This window comes from Notolepis coatsorum, assembly GCF_963971535.1.
Source record: "Notolepis coatsorum genome assembly, chromosome: 1".
Taxonomy (NCBI): Eukaryota; Metazoa; Chordata; class Actinopteri; order Aulopiformes; family Paralepididae; genus Notolepis; species Notolepis coatsorum.
Window position 1 is genome coordinate 233,955,892 of NC_140165.1, and position 19,041 is coordinate 233,974,932.

The following is a 19,041-nucleotide window of genomic DNA, read 5'->3' on the forward strand; positions in this document are numbered from 1 at the left end:
CTAAAAACCAGTTTGTCCTGTTCTGGTTCAGACATTGGTCTCTGGGAGGTCATGTGAATGTGTGTGTGTGTGTGTGTGTGTGTGTGTGTGTGTGTGTGTGTGTGTGTGTGTGTGTGTGTGTGTGTGTGTATAAGAGGGATATGAGGACTGTTTGTGTACGTGTAACTAGGAGGGATATGAGGACTGTGTGCATGTGTAACTAGGAGGGATATGAGGACTGTGTGTATGTGTAACTAGGAGGGATATGAGGACTGTGTGTTTGTGTAACTAGGAGGGATATGAGGACTGTGTGTATGTGTAACTAGGAGGGATATGAGGACTGTGTGTAACTAGGAGGGATATGAGGACTGTGTGTTTGTGTAACTAGGAGGGATATGAGGACTGTGTGTATGTGTAACTAGGAGGGATATGAGGACTGTGTGTATGTGTAACTAGGAGGGATATGAGGACTGTGTGTATGTGTAACAAGGAGGGATATGAGGACTGTGTGTTTGTGTAACTAGGAGGGATATGAGGACTGTGTGTATGTGTAACTAGGAGGGATATGAGGACTGTGTGTAACTAGGAGGGATATGAGGACTGTGTGTTTGTGTAACTAGGAGGGATATGAGGACTGTGTGTATGTGTAACTAGGAGGGATATGAGGACTGTGTGTATGTGTAACTAGGAGGGATATGAGGACTGTGTGTATGTGTAACTAGGAGGGATATGAGGACTGTGTGTATGTGTAACTAGGAGGGATATGAGGACTGTGTGTATGTGTAACTAGGAGGGATATGAGGACTGTGTGTATGTGTAACTAGGAGGGATAGTACATTGATCTTAATCTTCTTCTTCTTAGGCGGCAGTCCCTGGCTTTCTACAAAGGATCCACTCCATCAACAAACACAACCAGGCTGAGAGGAGCAACAGCAACATCAGCTGTGAGACATCTGTGCATTCCATACCAATGGAGTGCAATTCCATAAACATAAACACACCTCAATGGTCACAAGTGCCATTTAATGATTATCACCTGTTATTTGATCACAACCTATTGTTGTTCGCCTACCAAGATGTCTGAAATGATGTTGGTCACTTCCTCCCTTCTTTTTTATGATAGTGTCTAGATCCCATGGCCCCCAGAAGGAAATCTTTAATGGGGGGGGGGGGGTCGTCAGTTTCTTTGCAGAGCTGAAAAGCTGTTACTCATCATGATTTTCACCTAAAAAGTGGTTTCATAAACATATCCCTCACCTTAATCCTAACCTCAACCATTCCCAATACCAACACATTGAAAATACATTTGAAGGAGCGGCTGGGTAGCGCAGTGGACTAAGAACTCGCCTACCACAGCAGAGACTCTGTCAGCAGTACCTCCGGCTTGGTCAGTCGTCCCTACTAACACAATTGGCAGTGTTAGCGGGTGGGAAGCCGGTGGGGTATGTGTCCTGGTTGTTGTAAACTGTGACTCCTACTGGTCGGTCGGGGCACCTGTTCAGCAGGGAGGGGAGCGGGGGGAAATAGCTTGAATCTCTGCACGCTTTACGTTCCCCCTCGCTGTCAGGTGAAAAGAAGCGGCTGGTGACTCCACATGTATCGGAGGAGGCATGTGGTAGTTCTACACCCTCCCCAGGCCGACAGTGGGGCAATGCGTGCAACGACCACGAAGGGAATTGGCATAACGACTAAATTGGGATGGCTGAAAAATACAGAAAAAGTCCCCAAAAAAAAGAAAAAGATAAATATATACATTTGAAGTTCTTCCCGGCGTTAGGATCGAGACTCTACCCTCCTTTATAGACCCGTATAGCACGTTGCATCCTATGGGTTATTATTGTATTAATCACTGATCAATATTTGTCTTGTTTATTCAGTGGATCAAATCTACACCCAAAGACCGATGAAGAAAGACTCACCGGAGACAACGGTATGTTCAGTTATGTATCATCATTGGTAAACGTGTCTTTCTTATCAATTGTAAGAGTATCATGTAGAAACAGTACTGGTGGAAGCAGTACTCAAATCCCTTGTTCAACCCTTTCACTACCACACTACAGACTGTTAACCATCTGTAGTGTGGTAGTGAAAGGGTTAACCTTCGGTAGTGTGGTAGTGAAAGGGTTAACCTCCGGTAGTGTGGTAGTGAAAGGGTTAACCTTCGGTGGTGTGGTGGTGAAAGGGTTAACCTTCTGTAGTGTGGTAGTGAAATGGTTAACCGTATGTAGTGTGGTAGTGAAAGGGTTAACCTTCGGTAGTGTGGTAGTGAAATGATTAACCTTCGGTAGTGTGTTAGTGAAAGGGTTAACCATCTGTAGTGTGGTAGTGAAAGGGTTAACCGTCTGTAGTGTGGTAGTGAAAGGGTTAACCTCCGGTAGTGTGGTAGTGAAAGGGTTAACCGTATGTAGTGTGGTAGTGAAATGGTTAACCTTCGGTAGTGTGGTAGTGAAAAGGTTAACTGTCTGTAGTGTGGTAGTGAAAGGGTTAACCGTATGTAGTGTGGTAGTGAAAGGGTTAACCGTATGTAGTGTGGTAGTGAAAGGGTAACCTTCGGTAGTGTGGTAGTGAAAGGGTTAACCTTCGGTAGTGTGTTGGTGAAAGGGTTAACCTTCGGTAGTGTGGTAGTGAAAGGGTTAACCTTCGGTAGTGTGTTAGTGAAAGGGTTAACCGTCTGTAGTGTGGTAGTGAAAGGGTTAACCTTCCCCTAAGTAAAAGTAGAAATACCCAGATTACTAGTACTCCTAAAAGTACACATTCTACACAATGGGCCTCATGCATGAGGCGATATAAGAACAGATTTCGTACTTTTTTTTTTTTAAACTTTGGCCATTCCCCTGGCTCTTTTATGTGTTTATCACATTTATACTGGTCAAGGATGACCGACAGAAACAGGCTGAAAGGGTTCAGATGGGGGGGAAGACACTCTGGGAAAGGCACGGCTGCAGTCGGGATTCAAACTCGCTAAGCCCCAGATCCGTGACGAGCACGGTTGTCCACGGCGCTGAAATAGCGCTCGCGGTACGTGGTGAGCTACTGGAGCTCCCCAGATTTCGTACTTAACTAGCATTTCCTCTTACTTTGTTCTTACCTGGGATTCAGCAAAGTTTTCTTATTGTTGCTTTTTTATCAGGCAAGAACAAATTATAAGAGTGGTCGAGAGCACTCTTACCAAAATAAGAAACTCTTACCCAAAATAAAAATAAAATAAAAAAAGCATACCATTGGTTAATTGCCCCCAAATACGACTTTAAAAATACAGAACTTTTCAATAATAATAATTATTATTATTATAACTTATTGCGTGCGTTCTGTCTGAAATGGATTATATATTACTATTAGAACAGTTATGCTCTGGCCGCCCAGGCCATTGATTGATTGAAGATTTTATTAACAGATTGCAGAATGGGTACAATTAAATACAGTACAGCTCAATACACACAATTGTTATTTATTATTTAAATAGTTTTTATTGTTTTTTTTTAAGGTTCAACAACATTATATACATACATACATACATACATACATACATACATACATACATACATACATACATACATACATACATACATACATACATACATACATACATACCCCCCCCCCCCCTCGGTACCCCCCCCCCCCCCCCCCTCTGCCCCCAAGTGACACTGGCTAAATGACATTGACTGCACTGCACTAGTCCGTACTGGATCTCTGCACACTTCACTTTATATATATATATATGTATTTTATTTATTGATTAATCCCCCACTGCACTGTTTTCGTTTCTTGTCTGTGTTGGTGTTTGTTTACTGTGAAAAAAAGAAAAATGCATACACTGTATTGCTGCAACAATTACCAATGTGTTTTACACAAATGGCTCAATAAAGGAATCTGAATCTGAATCTGAATACATACATACATACATACATACATACATACATACATACATACATACATACATACATACATACAACAAACATACATACAATACATGACTACATATAACCACACAATACCTAAAATAAATGAAAAATAAAGTAGACAAAAAGAGAAAAAAGAAAATAATAATAATAATAATAATAATAATAATAATAATAATAATAATAATAATAATAATAATAATAATAATAATAATAATAATAATAATAATAATAATAATAATAATAATAATAATAATAATAATAATAATAATAATAATAAAAGAAAATTGCATCGTAATACACACAATTGTTATGGGGATGCAGACCAGAGAAAGACTTTCATCTTGTTTACATCAGGGTCCCCCATTTTCAATTCATAATGACATTTATGACATGACATACAGATATGCAGTACTGTATACGTAGCATAGAACGCATATTTAGAGATAGTCTATATCAGTGGTTCCCAAACTTCTGTTTTATGTGGACCACTAGATTGTTATCAAGAACATTTGCGGACCACCTCGTATGCAAACAGTAAAACATAAATAAATAAACAACTGACTTAAACCCAGTAATACACGAGACCCTCTTCTTGGACCAAGTAAGGTTTAGTCGATAATCCAATGTACAGTTACCCCCACCCGCCTACCCATCCCCCCCCACCCCACCCACCCAACCACCTCCAATGTACAGTTCCCCCCCCCCCACACCCCACCCCACCTACCCAACCCCCCCCCCCCCCCCCACCTCCTCCAATGTACAGTTTCTTCGTCAAATGTATATACTCTCTTTTTTTTTTACTCTTTTTTACGTTTACTGTCCGCCATCTTGCTTTCACTTCTAAAAACTCACATGGCGGATTGATAGTAATGCGGTTGTGGGCGGGTCCTGGGACCAAGAGCGTGGGGTTATTATTACAAATACCCACGTGTAACTTGACTGTTTCAGCCAATCAGAATCGAGAAATTTGCATGCCGTTGTATAAACTCAAATAAAGTACAGTACTTGCGTAAAAAGTAGTTTGCTGCTTTCCACCCTTGGCTTATGAATGCATCATAATGATTGTGTGCGAATAACAGGCTTTCAAGTATGTACAAGTACATGTACATTTACATTTAGTCATTTATCCAAAGCGACTTACAAGTTCTGTACAACAGGTCAGCAGGAAGGGTACAACTCTGGCAGCTCATGAGTAACAATGTTCGTCAAACAGTGTTGAACTTGAATGCTGCAGTCTTTGAGTGCATAGTGGTATAGACATATTAGCATAGTAGGTAGTAATATAGGCAAGGTAGACCGTAGATTCACACAGTATAACCTAATTTTGACATTTTGATCAACTATTCATGCAGTTACGACCCTCATCGGGATCCACCAGCAGTAGCAAGAACCCAGTCAGGTAAGTTAAGTGGATCTTTTCTGATCCAGCCAATCAGAGACTGACTGAACACCACATCGTATCAGAGGAAAATGATTAAATCACTCTCTCTCCCCCCCAGAGGGAGGTACACAGAGTCGGATGATGACTATGATGATGTGGGCGTGTAAGTAGAATAACACAACTTAATTATATTTTTTTATAATCATTGATCCTCATCAGCGTTTTCAGCAGCATAAAATCTATTTGTATTATATGGCATAGATATGTTTTTCAGCAGCCTGGGAACCAGAGAGAGTAGATTTTGACACGGCCAGAGCTCAAAACATAGTGGTTCTAATGGACACAAAAGAAAAAGGGGTTTGTGACCCATTATGTGTCGCAGCCCATAGAAACACTGTTGGAGGATTGATTTGACATGTCTTTTATTCACCCTCAATCTTGCTCCTCCTCCTCCTCATCCTTGTCAGTCCTACAATGCAGCCTGCCAGGTAAGCTGTTTCATCCACAGTACAGTATCCCATGTATAATAATTCCTTTGACCACACCAGGCTAAACCTCTTCCTCTGTCTCCAAACAGACCTACAGCACCAGCAGACGATGTTCCCCCTCCTCTTCCTCCAAAGGTGAATATCAAGCCCTCGTGATGATGAGAGACAAATTATTTTAGCAACATACTTTTTTTTCATTATTTCAAGCAATTCGATAGCTTCTAGTGATGAATAAAATAAAATAAAATAATAATAATAATAATAATAATAATAATAATAATAATAATAATAATAATAATAATAATAATAATAATAATAATAATAATAATAATAATAATAATAATAATAATAATAATAATAATAATAATAATAATAATAATAATAATAATAATAATAATAATAATAATAATAATAATAATAATAATAATAATAATAAATAGCATATGTGAAAGTGTGCAGTAGTGCATGCACATGATTGTAATGATACAGCCATCTGTATTTTTTATTTGTTCATACATCCATATACAATATATATATATTATATTATATATATATATATTTCAATTTCAGTTTACATAAATAATCCATATTATACAATATTACAAAAATATTTATCCTTCCTCATCCTTTTTATCCCCTCCATCTCATAGAAAAATATTGTTTAGAAAAGTACATCATGAACTCATACTCAGCTTATACTCAGATTTCACAGCATAGCGTAGATATTAAACACAACCATACAATAAATATACAAATTAGATACAATAAATAAATACATAGATAGGCACATGATCTCAATATTAGTTTGCACATTTGAGTCTACATGATTATGTATTGATATTATAATAATATAATTATTATTATTATACAAATCCAATTTAGAATCTGCTCTAGTTTATCAACATAGATGTATACAAATATTTATTTTTATTTATTTATTTGTCAGGGACAATGCAGAAGAAAACTTTGTAGCAAGTTACAATAACAACATACAGATGCATTGCATGTAGGATTTCTAGCCAAGGCTAATTTGCAACCCCTGTCCCAGGTTAGGCTTTTCTACTTAAAAGTGATCATTACATGCTGTATCATCATTACCAAAAGTACATTCACTAAAATGAGCATATAATTGCACATAATATTAACAAATGTCTTGTGTATTTGATTGTGTGCCCAAGGGTCGAACGAGTTCAGAGGAAAGTGTGACCGGGGAGGATGACCGGGCTCGGACCCTGTGTTCGGTCCACCCCCCCACCCCTCTGACCCGGACCTCCTCGGCGGGCCCACAGACCCACCCCATCCCCCGCCCGCGCACCCTGAGACTCGTCAACACAGGTGTGCTTCTTCAAATGCACACTATCCACCTGTGTATTAGTCAAGTGCTTTACATTTTCCACAATACCAGATATTATGATACCAATATAAGTTATAGACAATAGAGGCAATAGAGGCCTTGCACGGAATATTTGTATAGTTCTCTTTTTTCCAATATGGCTGCCTGGAACCATTGGTTACCGCTTTCAAAAGAAAATGCCTACAGTGGTACAGTATAGGTAAAACATTGGAAAAGCATGATATTACTCTTCCACTGTGACTCGTTTAAAATAAATCTGGTCACAAAACTACATTAAAAAAACCCATAGCAGCCGTTGTTTTGCACATAGCAACATTTACATTTACATTTTTGTAAAGGCAACCGTAATTTCTTCCAACACAGAGGAAGAATGTGAAATTTAAACATTCCATGAAATGCCTCTATTTTAAGAATCACTCAAAAGGCACCTGAACAGACCAGTGCTCCTCTGAATGTGAAACATTTGGTGCCATATTCACACAGTGGCCATTTTTCTCTTATGTTGTGCTCAGGTTTGAATTTCTTTCCACCCAGTTCCCACCTAGGGAAAGAAATCCCAAACTGAACATGACATAAGAGCAAAATGGCCACCATGTGAAGGTTAATAGCTGCCCATGGTTTGCGTAGTCATATATAGAGTTTCAGGGAAGCTTGTTTGCTGGAAACCTAAGAAAGAAGAGGAAGAAAGGTTTCAGAGAATTGTTTTGTTTGATGACTGATAACACATCAGGTTCAGGGTGCCCGTCTTAAGATCAGATATGGGGCCCTTATCTTATCCTAACACCCCTCCCTTACATTTCAGCCCTAAAATCTTAATGCATAGTGCTACAGTGACATGCCATATACCAAATGAAACAGCAAATGATGAGGTTTGTGGAGATATGATGCATCTGGCAGGAAGCTGGCCACTGTGCCAAACTCACCACACGCAGCTCAACTAGACCTGGAGATGTCATTACTTGGTTTATGTCCGGAGCCAGGTTTCTTCTGCAAGGTGAAAGGTTATGTCAGGGAACTTTCTGTGTTGGTAAAAGCATTTCCACCGGTAAAACATAGCTATGGCCGCCTATGGATTTACTTGCCATCATCCTCATCATTAATATAACTCTTATTCTTGTCTGTGTCTTGTGTATGTATGTATGTGCATGTGTCTGTCTGTCTGTCTGTCTGTCTGTCTGTCTGTCTGTCTGTCTGTCTGTCTGTCTGTCTGTCTGTCTGTCTGTCTGTCTGTCTGTCTGTCTGTCTGTCTGTCTGTCTGTCTGTCTGTCTGTCTGTCTGTCTGTCTGTCTGTCTGTCTGTCTGTCTGTCTGTGTGTGTGTGTGTGTGTGTGTGTGTGTGTGTGTGTGTGTGTGTGTGTGTGTGTTTTCCAGGCCCTATATCCTTCAAGTTCACTGACATCCCAGGAGACACACTCCCTCCCAAAGTCCCTCACAGGAGACAACAGCCAGCAAAGGCAAGCAGAATAATGAATGCTCTTTCGTGTACAGTTCAGTCAGGAACGATCTTGCCTTTATTACATACTAATTATTGTATGGGTTGTTGTATTATCTTCAGGGTGCTCCACGTTCGAATCCAAGCAGCAGGCATATTGGAGAGTAACCAGAGACACACACCCCCATAGGGCATAGAGAACAGTACCAAGCAGACACACATAGCAACCAATTATACGAGTCAGACATCATAATAATAATAATAAACTTTATTTGTATAGCACCTTTCATACAAGAATTGCAGCAGTAAAACAAGACATATGATGAGCAAAAAATCAAGAGCAATGCATAAAGTGCAGGCATAAAATTAGGCATACAATAAGCATACAATGAGCATGAAATAGACAGCAGCAAAATAGACAAAGTCAAGATAAGGCATAGAACATTAAACCACATAATTCTTTTTTTTTTATCTACTTTTTTCTCCCATTTTCTATTTTTCTCCCATCCCAATTTCGTATCGTCCAATTCTACCCTCCCCTGTCTCGAACGCTGTTAGGCCATGCCTCCCACAAGCCGGCTGCAATGTGGACGAAGCCTTACATCACGTGTCCCCTCCGGTACTCGAGGAAGCAGCCGTCGCATCTTTTCACCTGCACAGCGCGATCTCTCAGCGGCGGGGGTCTGCGTTTGGAGGGACACGCCGCCCCCGTCGCTTCCTGATTCTGCTGCGCAGGCGCACCAACCGACCTGTAGGAGTCGCTGTCCACAATGTCCGATCCCCACCCATCAGCTTTCCCACCCCTAACACTGCCAATTGTGTTAGTATGAACGACCAGCCAAGCTGATAGCAATGCGGAGAGCTGGGCTCGAACCCAGCGGCTCCTGCATTGAATGAATGAATGAATGAAAACTTTATTAACAGATTGCAGAATGGGTACAGTGCAGTACAGCTCAATACATACAATTGTTAAGGGGATGCAGACCAGAGAAAGACTTTCGTCTTGTTTCCACCAGGGTCCCCCATTTCCAATTCATCGTAGATGAATTGGTGGCGAGCGCCTTGCCCACTACACCACCTAGCCGCCCTAAATCACATAATTCTTGACATGATTAAGACACAACACAAACAATATAACTTTTAATTTTACTTTACAAAACTGTTCAATATTGAGGTATCTGTAACTCCAGTACATTATACTGGGTATCCAATACATTATCAGGGTATTTCTATTTCTAAGGGCCCAATCAGTGGTCCAAATGTAAACAAACGTGTAGCCCCCACGACCAAGAACAGGAAACAACAATGGAGACATGGTTTCATTCTGTAGCTGATTGACTGAAGCTCTTTCTCTCAGATTTAATTGTACTTGCTGTACAGGTATGGCTCTAAAATGTATGTTTATGTAGGCAATGTTTATAAATACTGGAGCAAAACCAATCCATATACCTATGTATAATGGGTTAAGTAGAGAGACGGGCGGGACCATGGTAAAACTGAAACTACCGTCTAACTACCGAGATATTTTTTTTTTTTTTTAACTTTGACCAGTCAGCTGGTTCTTTTTAGCGTTTATCGCTTTTTCATCGCATTCATACTTGGTCAAGTTCGACCGACAGAAGCAGGCTGAAAGGGTTCAGATGGGGGGGAAGACACTCTGGGAAAGGCACGGCTGCCGTCCGGGATTCGAACGCGCTCAGCCCCAGATCCGTGACGAGCACGGTTGTCCACGGCGCTGAAATAGCACTCGCGGTACGTGGTGAGCTACTGGAGCTCCCCCGAGATATTCTTATGGTAGGAATCAAATGTTTTGCTGGAGAGACATTATTCTGTACTGCAGGTGAGGGAAGGAGCAGGACCAGTTCCCTCTCTGGTTGCTCTCACATTTACCCACATCCTCTTTTTGCATCTTTCATGCCATCAGTGGTTCTTCTCCACTCGTTTGCCCTGAAGTAATTTGAGATTTAGATTAAAATGCAAAGAAAGTGAACAGACATTTTATTCAATAAGCCTTTAATCGGTATAGTGAATTATGTTTCCCAATCAAAATGAAAGGTGTTATAAATAACATCCAGCCACTAGATGTCGCACTAGAGCACCAGCATGTCATTTATCCAATCAGGTGCATTGCACGTCGGGGAAATTGGAAGTAGGGAGGGGATACATGTAAACAACAACATTCATTTTGGACTTGCTAAAATGTTTTAAATGATAAATTCATTAATCAATAATTTGGGGGGGGGGGGGCAATACTTTTATTCCTTTCTAAAAGCTCTGTGGATGTAGTGTTTAATGATGATTACGCTACATAAAAATGTTATCTATAGCACTTCTAATACACTTTTAATATATATACAGTATATTTTTTTTTAACCTTTATTTACCCAGGGTAGGTTCGCTGAGCGGATGCTCTTTTTCAGGAACACCCTGCTTCACATTCACACAGTTCCATTCACACCTGGGAGCTGCCCAGTACAACCACAGTCTGCCACCGTTGGCCACTGAGCAGTTGGGTGTTAAGTGCCTTGCTCAAGAACACTTCAGCGGTCGGTGTTAAGGGGATAGGAGAGAGTTATTAATTCACTTTCCCAGCCCAGATTTTTTCTGCTGGTCCGGTGGATCGAACCAGCGACCTTCCGGTCACAAACTGGACCATTAGCCGGTTAGGCCACCGCTGCCCCCAATAATACACTTTAATACACTTTTAATACTGCTCCTTGATCGGCATCTGCTGCGGTTTCTTCTTGCGTGATCCTTCTATGCTTTATATGATGTTAACAAGCAAAGTTATTGTCTGTGCCTTGGAGAGTTCCTTCTTGTTCCGTGGCGTCTGGGGACCACTGAGAGACGTGATGTCAGTGTTGTAGTTGAGTCACTAAATCTCAAGTCCGAGTCGAGTCTCGAGTCCTCAGTGTTCGAGTCCAAGTCTGAGTCAACAAAGAAGAGCCAGAGTCGAGTCAGAGTCGAGTTCCCATTACCCTAGTCCGAGTCCAAGTCATCAAGGTTGAGTCCACTCCACTCTGGCAGTCAAAGAGCTGACGTACAAATAAAAAAGGTCTACATTAACACTTTCGGGGGCCATTTGGATCCGTCTAAAATCACTCTAGACGGCCAGCATTTCTAAACAGACTTGCATAGTCCGTGGGGCTGTTTGTAGAGCTAAATCTATACTTTATAGTATTGTTATCTGTCCATTCTCATTGTCAATTGAGACCATAAACCGTCCCTTCAAAATGGCTTAAAGAAAATAAAATGTCATCAATATGTTCTCATTTTATAGCATCTTGAATATAAGCGTTATAAGGGATTTCGGCTAGTATATTTCCTGGAAGGCGAGATACAGGCCGCTAAGCTAGTAACGTTAAATCCAATGGCATTTCGGCTATACAGAAGCTAGAGTTAAAAATCAAACTGCATATGATCGATATGATGGTCCACCATGAATGCATGAAAGGGGGGGGGGGGGGGGGGGGGGCGGGGGACCTCGTTTCTGATTATTGATTACCAATAACCGCGTTAGCCTCAGTAGCCACATTCGCTGATCGGGTGGATGGCTATCATAACAAGGTCTGATCAGCATGTAATTTACGTGAAAAATATCTTACCCGTGGGCTGGTTGGATCCCCCAAAGGATTTCCCAGTTATCGATCGCCATCTGGTAGATCGATATGTCCATTGGCTGATGATATATTCCTTTACTGCACACTGAAATCCGCGTCCCAAAACGTATTCCGTGTAACAGGCTATAGGCATCGCTTCATGTTAGCAGAAAACTACATTGGAGATCCAGAAAAAATAAGACAACTTCTGCCACAGGGAACACTGCATTATCGAGATAGCGCCCCTAAGAGGATCTGGCCGGTAATGCACTTTTTCAAATTCAAAGAGTAGGGTACTTCTGCAGTGCTGCTCGGTGACATCGAGTAGGTTATTAAAATGGAATAAAAGCCAAAACAACCTTGCCACGGACATGTCCGTGGTTGGTCCTCAACCGTTGGATTCGAAACACGGACATCTCCGTGGTCGGGCGCCATTGTGTTAAACATAAATGACACAGCAGTCTCCATTTCAAAGGGAGTGTATTTACTTTGTGACACAATAGCTAAACAAATGCACTAGCCATCAATAAATAAAAAATAAATAACTATTTATCAATTAACAAGTCCGAGTCCTCGTCTGCACCTTCCTAGTCTGAATGCAGTCAATGCTCGAGTCCAAGTCCAAGTCATCGGTGCTCAAGTCCAAGTCAAGTCACGAGTCCTGAAAATCAGTCCAGGACTCGGACATGATGAGTACTACAACACTGCGTGATGTGAATCATCAGTTTGGCTCTTTCTTCTCCAGGACCCAGAATGTCTCAGCCCTGTCGTGAAGAAACCCCCAGTAAGTGTGATTTCCCCCTCAAAAGAGTTAAATTTCCTTCCCATGAAGCTTTTTGTTTCCACTTCTTGTAGAAATATTTCCCCGCCTCTGGTTTGTCTACGATGTTTAAAACATTCATGCATCTAAAATACAGTGTGGGTTTCCTACATGTGTCAGAGTAGTTAATGAATGACGTGTACCCCCTTTCCTGATTGTAGGTGTATTTTAAGAAGGTGTTCCATGGATGTCCTCTAAAAGTCAACTGTTCAACCACCTGGGAAAACCCAGCCACCAAAGGTTGGCAGTGACATTTATTTTAATAAATCTTTTACTTGTGTAAAGGTCCTGGGTTCAAACCCCAGCAGGGGGCCTTTCTGTGTGGAGTTTGCATGTTCTCCCTGTGTTTGTGTGGGCTTCCTCCGCATACTCCCACACCAAAACACATGCATGCTAGGTTTCCTACCATTGCCCTTGTAGGATGGGTCAAATGCAAACAAATGTCCCCAATGGGATTAATAAAGGTTCAACTTAACTTACTCATATCTTGCCCCCCTCCTTTCTCTGCCTTTCTCTCGTTGTCCACCTAACTGTCTACTTCTCTGTCTGTCTGTCTGTCTGTCTGTCTGTCTGTCTGTCTGTCTGTCTGTCTGTCTGTCTGTCTGTCTGTCTGTCTGTCTGTCTGTCTGTCTGTCTGTCTGTCTGTCTGTCTGTCTGTCTGTCTGTCTGTCTGCATGTCTGTCTGTCTGTCTGTCTGTCTGTCTGTCTGTCTGTCTGTCTGTCTGTCTGTCCGTCCTCTCGTTCTCTCTCTTGGTTTTCTCCTCAGACCAACACTTGATCTTTGGGGCAGATGAAGGAATCTACACCCTTAACCTCAATGGCTCTGAGGCCACCATGGAACTGGTGAGACCCTGGTCTAGTTTATTGTAAATCTATAGTTCTATATATGGTCACTGTCCTGATCTAGTTTATTATAAATATACAGTTCTATATATGGTCACTGTCCTGATCTAGTTTATTATAAATAATATACAGTTCTCTATGTGGTCACTGTCCTGGTCTAGTTTATTATAAATAATATACAGTTCTCTATATGGTCACTGTCCTGGTCTAGTTTATTATAAATCTATAGGTCACTGTCCTGATCTTGTTCATTATAGATCTACAGTTCTCTATATGCTCACTGTATGGTGGAAGGCATTGACTGTGTTCTGTTTCGTTAAGGGGCTCTGCTTGGCATCACCTACTGCACTCCCTCGCGTACGTGCACGCGTACTGAATAACATTCCACAAATATACCTTTAATACCAGTATTAGTCTGACCACACCCCTCATCAGCTTACCTTCATAAGCAGGTGTGTGGTCACCTGCTCTCCTCCTTCTCGCTTTCAACACAAGGAAGTGCCTTCGGTAGTACCCCACTTGACGTGTTGTTAGTTGAAAAGAGTTGTGACTGGTTTACATTGTGCTTAATCTTTTCTTCTCTCACTTTGTTGTATAAGAAAAGGTTTGGGTCATAATGTATTCCGCGGAGAGTAGACCCGCTAGACCTACTCTTCACCACCGGTTCTCCATTCCCGCCTCCGTCGTGCGCTTCGGTGCTGGGCTGTTGCCACTCTCGTGGTTGCCGACCCAGCCCGGGAGACTGCCGGTGGATAGTTTTCCTCACCGACGAGCCGAGGGTTCGGTGCCGTCGCTCCGGCGATGGCCTGATCTCGACTCTGGTTCCTCTGGTTCTGGGGAATCGCCCGTTGATGAACGGGGGATTGTTTTGGAGCCGGAGGATTTGCGATGCAAACTTTTCGCGTCTGCTCGCTCGCGTCGCAAGATGGTGGCGTGCAGACGCGAACGGCCTGGGTTTGGGGAGTTGCTGGAGACCAGCGAGGATGCGTCCGACTCTGGATTTCTGATGGAAACTGAGGACTTCATGGAAGAGGCGGACGGATTCTTGTATGATGGTCCCGTGGAGGAGAGTATCCCTCCTCCGGAGACCCCGGAGGGGGGAGAAATGGCTCCATGGGGCGCCTTGTTCGAGGATGTCGAGGAACCACCTTGGCCTCATCAGCAGGATGCCCTACTGTCGGCCGCATCGGATTGTGGCTCCTTGACCAGTCGCAGCCTGCTGTATGCGAGGGATGCGGGGTCGGTGGAGGAAGGTTCGCAGGGGGAACTGCGGGCCTTGTTTCCCGAGCTCATGGCGGTAGCCGCCACCGCAAACGGTGTGCCGCTGCCGCTGCCATTGCCTGCACCTGTCCCTGATGACCTCATAGGCCATCCCTGGCAGCGTCCCCCAGTGAGAGGGGTGGACGTTGTCTACCCATTTTTCCCATCGATGGGGGCCTATGTTCGTCGGGGTCAGGCGGTGTCCAACATCATGGGACTAACTCCCGCCTACGTACCAGTTACGCGGGTGTCGGGGTTAGTCAAAGGTATGGCGGAGGGCGTGCCTCGGCTTGACAATCCGATGGCCGCGCTCCTCTGTCCGGATATGGTGTGGGAACCCCTATGCAAGCCGGTCCTCCAGGGGAAGTCGGCTAGGCGATTGGCTTATTGGGGTGACCAGTCATTCATCGCTGGTACACAATCGCTGGCTGCGGCGTCTAACATCGCCCACCTGGCTAGATTTGTATCGGGGATAATGACGGGCGGCACGGATCTGAACGAGGTAAAATGCGATCAGATCACCCAGGCTGCGGGAGCTGTCCTGCACCTTTCCCAGGTGCTGGCCATAGCCATGGGGAAAGTGCGCGCCCTGGCCACCCTGGGCCAGCGTCACCTTTGGCTGGAGCAGGCCCGTGTGCCAGAGAAGAAGAGAGCCCCTCTTCTGACGGCCGCCCTCTCCGACGCTGGCCTGTTCGGGAAGGCCCTGCAATTGATGACCTCAACATGCAGAGAAATGGCAGAGGAGAGATCCATCCTCCAACCCCATTTTCCGCCTCCCGTCCTTGCCGGTGGGGGCAGAAGGCTTCCGCGACGTCGAGCTGTTCTCTCCGTCGCCGCTACCACTGCCTCCGCCGCCGCTGCTGGCCCTGCCAAGAGGGCCAGGGGACGAAACGGCGCTTCGGCCACCGCCGGCCCATCCCAGACCGGAGGAGACGGTAGGGAACGTCGTGTCCAGCAGACTGTAACCTACCGTCCCTCCGGGGCTCCCCGGGGTGGCAAGACTCGAGCGGCGCGAGGTGGCAGACGCCGTTAGGAGTGACTTTTTCCCCTCTGTATCCCCTCTCCTACACCCTTCCCGGCCCCTCTATGATATTGTGCCTTACACTTTATTAGTTTTTAATAAAAAAAGTTCCCCGACATAAGGGGGACTGTGTTTTGGCCGAACAAACTGTGTGTTTCTTCATACAAATCATATGGTGGGGTTGTGTATATATGAATCTACCCTGTTTACGTTGGGGGGTGAGTTGTGTTGTGTTACGAGGTTAAGCAAGGTCTGCAACTTACACTCGGTAATAGGTTCTATTTAGCTTGATGCTCCACATGCAATTAGAACTGGTGTTATTCCATTGCTTTAACTAAGTATATGTGTTTTCACAATGCTGTGTTGTTAGTTGCAGTAATGCTCGTACGCACACTTTTCACGGCCTAGCCGTTACTCTCGTTCGGCGTTCTTTCCTATGTATGACATAGGCAACGGGTATGGGATTCACGCACAGGCGACTTGTGTTTTGTTGTAAAACCTTTTACACTTTTTGTGGGTAGCAGGCATTGTATTAGCTTATGCTATGCATTGTTTTCTACCGGAGGTTTTTCAAGATGGCTACGGTTGTGTTTCTGTGTGTAGGGATAAAGGGTGTGTTTTCGGGAGGGGGTGTCGAATAAACCCCTCCTTTTTCCCACTTGATTGGTTTAGGGGATTTTTGATATTTTCTGCTGAGCCAGTCAGGGCCAAGCCAGTGCTTGACAGGGGGGGGGGGGGGAAGGGGTATTCTACCGACTCCTGTTATGACAGGATCCGGTGGGTTTTCCCCGCCCGTTGTAGCGTTGTTGCTATGGCGACGCCTTCCATGAGCTGGTGTCTTAAAGATGTCGAGGTTGGGCGCAGGGCTTACAGGCCTGCTGCGCCCGGTTTATGTGTCAAACTTGAGTCTATTGGTCACGTGTCTCACAGTTTACATATCTTTTTTCTTGACCGTAGTCTCATGTGGGAAGGTGTTTCTGGGAGGGTCTGGTCTTACACTCTGATTAAAAGGAGTGACTGGATTAAAATCATGTGAAAAACAGGGTTTTTACTCCCAGCTGTGCAGTTGGGTCATACGGGTGATGCCTTTTCTTTATTTTTATAAAGAGTTGAATGTGTCTTGATGGATTGGAAATGAGGGTCCCTGATGGAAACAAGACTAACGTCTTTCTCAGGTCTGCCTCCCCTTATCTTTTTGTGTGTATTCCTTTACTGCAGTCTGTTGGGTAAATTTTTTCATTCATTCATTCATGGAGTTGATTGCATCTCGCCCCTCTTGTCGTTTCCCTGGGCGTCTTGGGGATTCAATATGGTGGTCTAAACGGCCTATTGTTGATGTGGGTATGTCCAAACGCACATATAGTGCTGGCTCAGGATGTGCTTTTGGGCCATTGGCTGACTGGCGCGCCTTGTTTGCTTGGGTGAAACAGCGTTTTTATGGAGCAATTGGGATGGGGGTTTTTCCTCTTCCGACATCCTGTGTGTTGTCGATGGGTTCCCGTTCATGTCAGGGGATGATGACGGAATGGGTCTGGACATATGGGGAAGGGTCTCACGCCCTAGGGGTGGGCCACCGGACGCGGTTCATACCGACACGTCTGGGTGGCGCCTTCTTTTTTGTGTTGGGATCAAACGCGCATATCTGCCCCTTCTCCTGGGGTTGGCAGGTCGGCGTGATTAGGGCACGGGACTGGTTCTGGTCGCGCTGGTCCAGATCAGTTGCACCCGTTGTCCGCTGGGGATGCAGATCTGCTGTTCTGGTACCCTGAGGGACTTGGGGTTTTTTCAGGGGGAAAAATGCTAGGTCGATCCGGGTGTCACAGGGTTGAGCGTTATGGGACCCTTGTTGGGTGCGTTGTATTCTGCACTGTCGTAATGGCTTACGGCCGTGCCGACCTGTACGCGTCCGATCTCGTCGGATCTCGGCCGCTGTACGGGTTGGTCTTGGTTGGTACTTGGTTGGGTGACCTCCTGGGAATACCGAGTGCGGGGTGCTGGGGCTGGTCTTCCATTTTTACGCTCTTCTCTTGCGTTTTGGCGCTGAGGAGCCTGTTGGGTGGTTTTAACCTCCTCGGGGGACCCTGTGCTCCCCGTATCACCGGGCCCGGTCCGGGGTGATGCTCGTTGACCCGTAGGCCTGGGATAGCCCTGTTGGGAACCGGAACGCGGGCTGCGGCGGTGCCGCAGATGTGTTTTGGGGTTTCTTTCCTGAGGGGTTATGGGACCAACCGTTGCATGGGGTGATGCCTGGGTGGTTGGTTCTCTGGTGTGTTGCTGCAGTGTCAACTCCCGGTTCTCCGGTTGAGGGTGCCCCTGCACGTTCATGACGTCTGCCGATCGTATGGGCTTTTTCTGTGGGCAGCTGTCAGGGGCCGAGTGGTCTACGGATCCCACTTCTGACGTGCTGTTTGAAAGCTTGGTTATGCGACAACGCCAGCATACGCCCCTTCCGCCGGGGCGGCTGTTTTCAGCTGTCCTTTCTGGCGCCTGCCTCGTCCGCAGTTTCCAGGCTTGGGTTGACAGCCTGTTGCCTGGTCTTTTTCCCCGGTGCACTGCCTGCTTCCGTTGGTTAACTCTTGTGTGTTATGACCATGCTGTCTGCCTGTTGCAGGGCCTGTGTTCCAGGCGGTGTGCTGTTGGGGAGGACAGGGCCCGCTCGGCTGAGGGGCCTTTGTCCGAATACGCTGGCGATGTGGGGGGCGGGGTCACTAGGTGCCCCCCTGGTGGGGTCTTGATGCTGGCATCATGGACTTCTCCGGGCCCCCATTCCAGGGAGTCCAGTCCTTTTGGTGGGTCTGGGTCTTCCTTCGCGCTCCGCTGCTACGGCCTTGCCACGGGGTTGGGTTTGCCCTTGACCCCGTGATTCTGGGGGCAGTGACGAGGTTGTTCCTACGTTCGTTCCCGGGTGGCATGCGGGTTGTGCGTGGGTGTAGTCGTGGGGTCAAGCCACGGTCTGCTCACCC

The 19,041-nt window shown here is 44.9% G+C and overlaps 1 protein-coding gene across 1 annotated transcript in view; it reads left to right on the forward strand.

Moving 5' to 3' along the window:
• Positions 1-19,041, forward strand: part of map4k1 (mitogen-activated protein kinase kinase kinase kinase 1) — a 110,182-nt gene that overhangs the window by 80,824 nt on the left and 10,317 nt on the right. Inside the window, exons 11-21 of the mRNA XM_084309176.1 lie at positions 842-923; positions 1,857-1,909; positions 5,234-5,280; positions 5,381-5,425; positions 5,730-5,750; positions 5,840-5,885; positions 6,929-7,085; positions 8,475-8,557; positions 12,880-12,918; positions 13,116-13,194; positions 13,721-13,797. Of these exons, the coding sequence (XP_084165302.1) occupies positions 842-923; positions 1,857-1,909; positions 5,234-5,280; positions 5,381-5,425; positions 5,730-5,750; positions 5,840-5,885; positions 6,929-7,085; positions 8,475-8,557; positions 12,880-12,918; positions 13,116-13,194; positions 13,721-13,797 (729 nt within the window). The remainder of the gene's footprint in view (positions 1-841; positions 924-1,856; positions 1,910-5,233; positions 5,281-5,380; positions 5,426-5,729; positions 5,751-5,839; positions 5,886-6,928; positions 7,086-8,474; positions 8,558-12,879; positions 12,919-13,115; positions 13,195-13,720; positions 13,798-19,041) is intronic.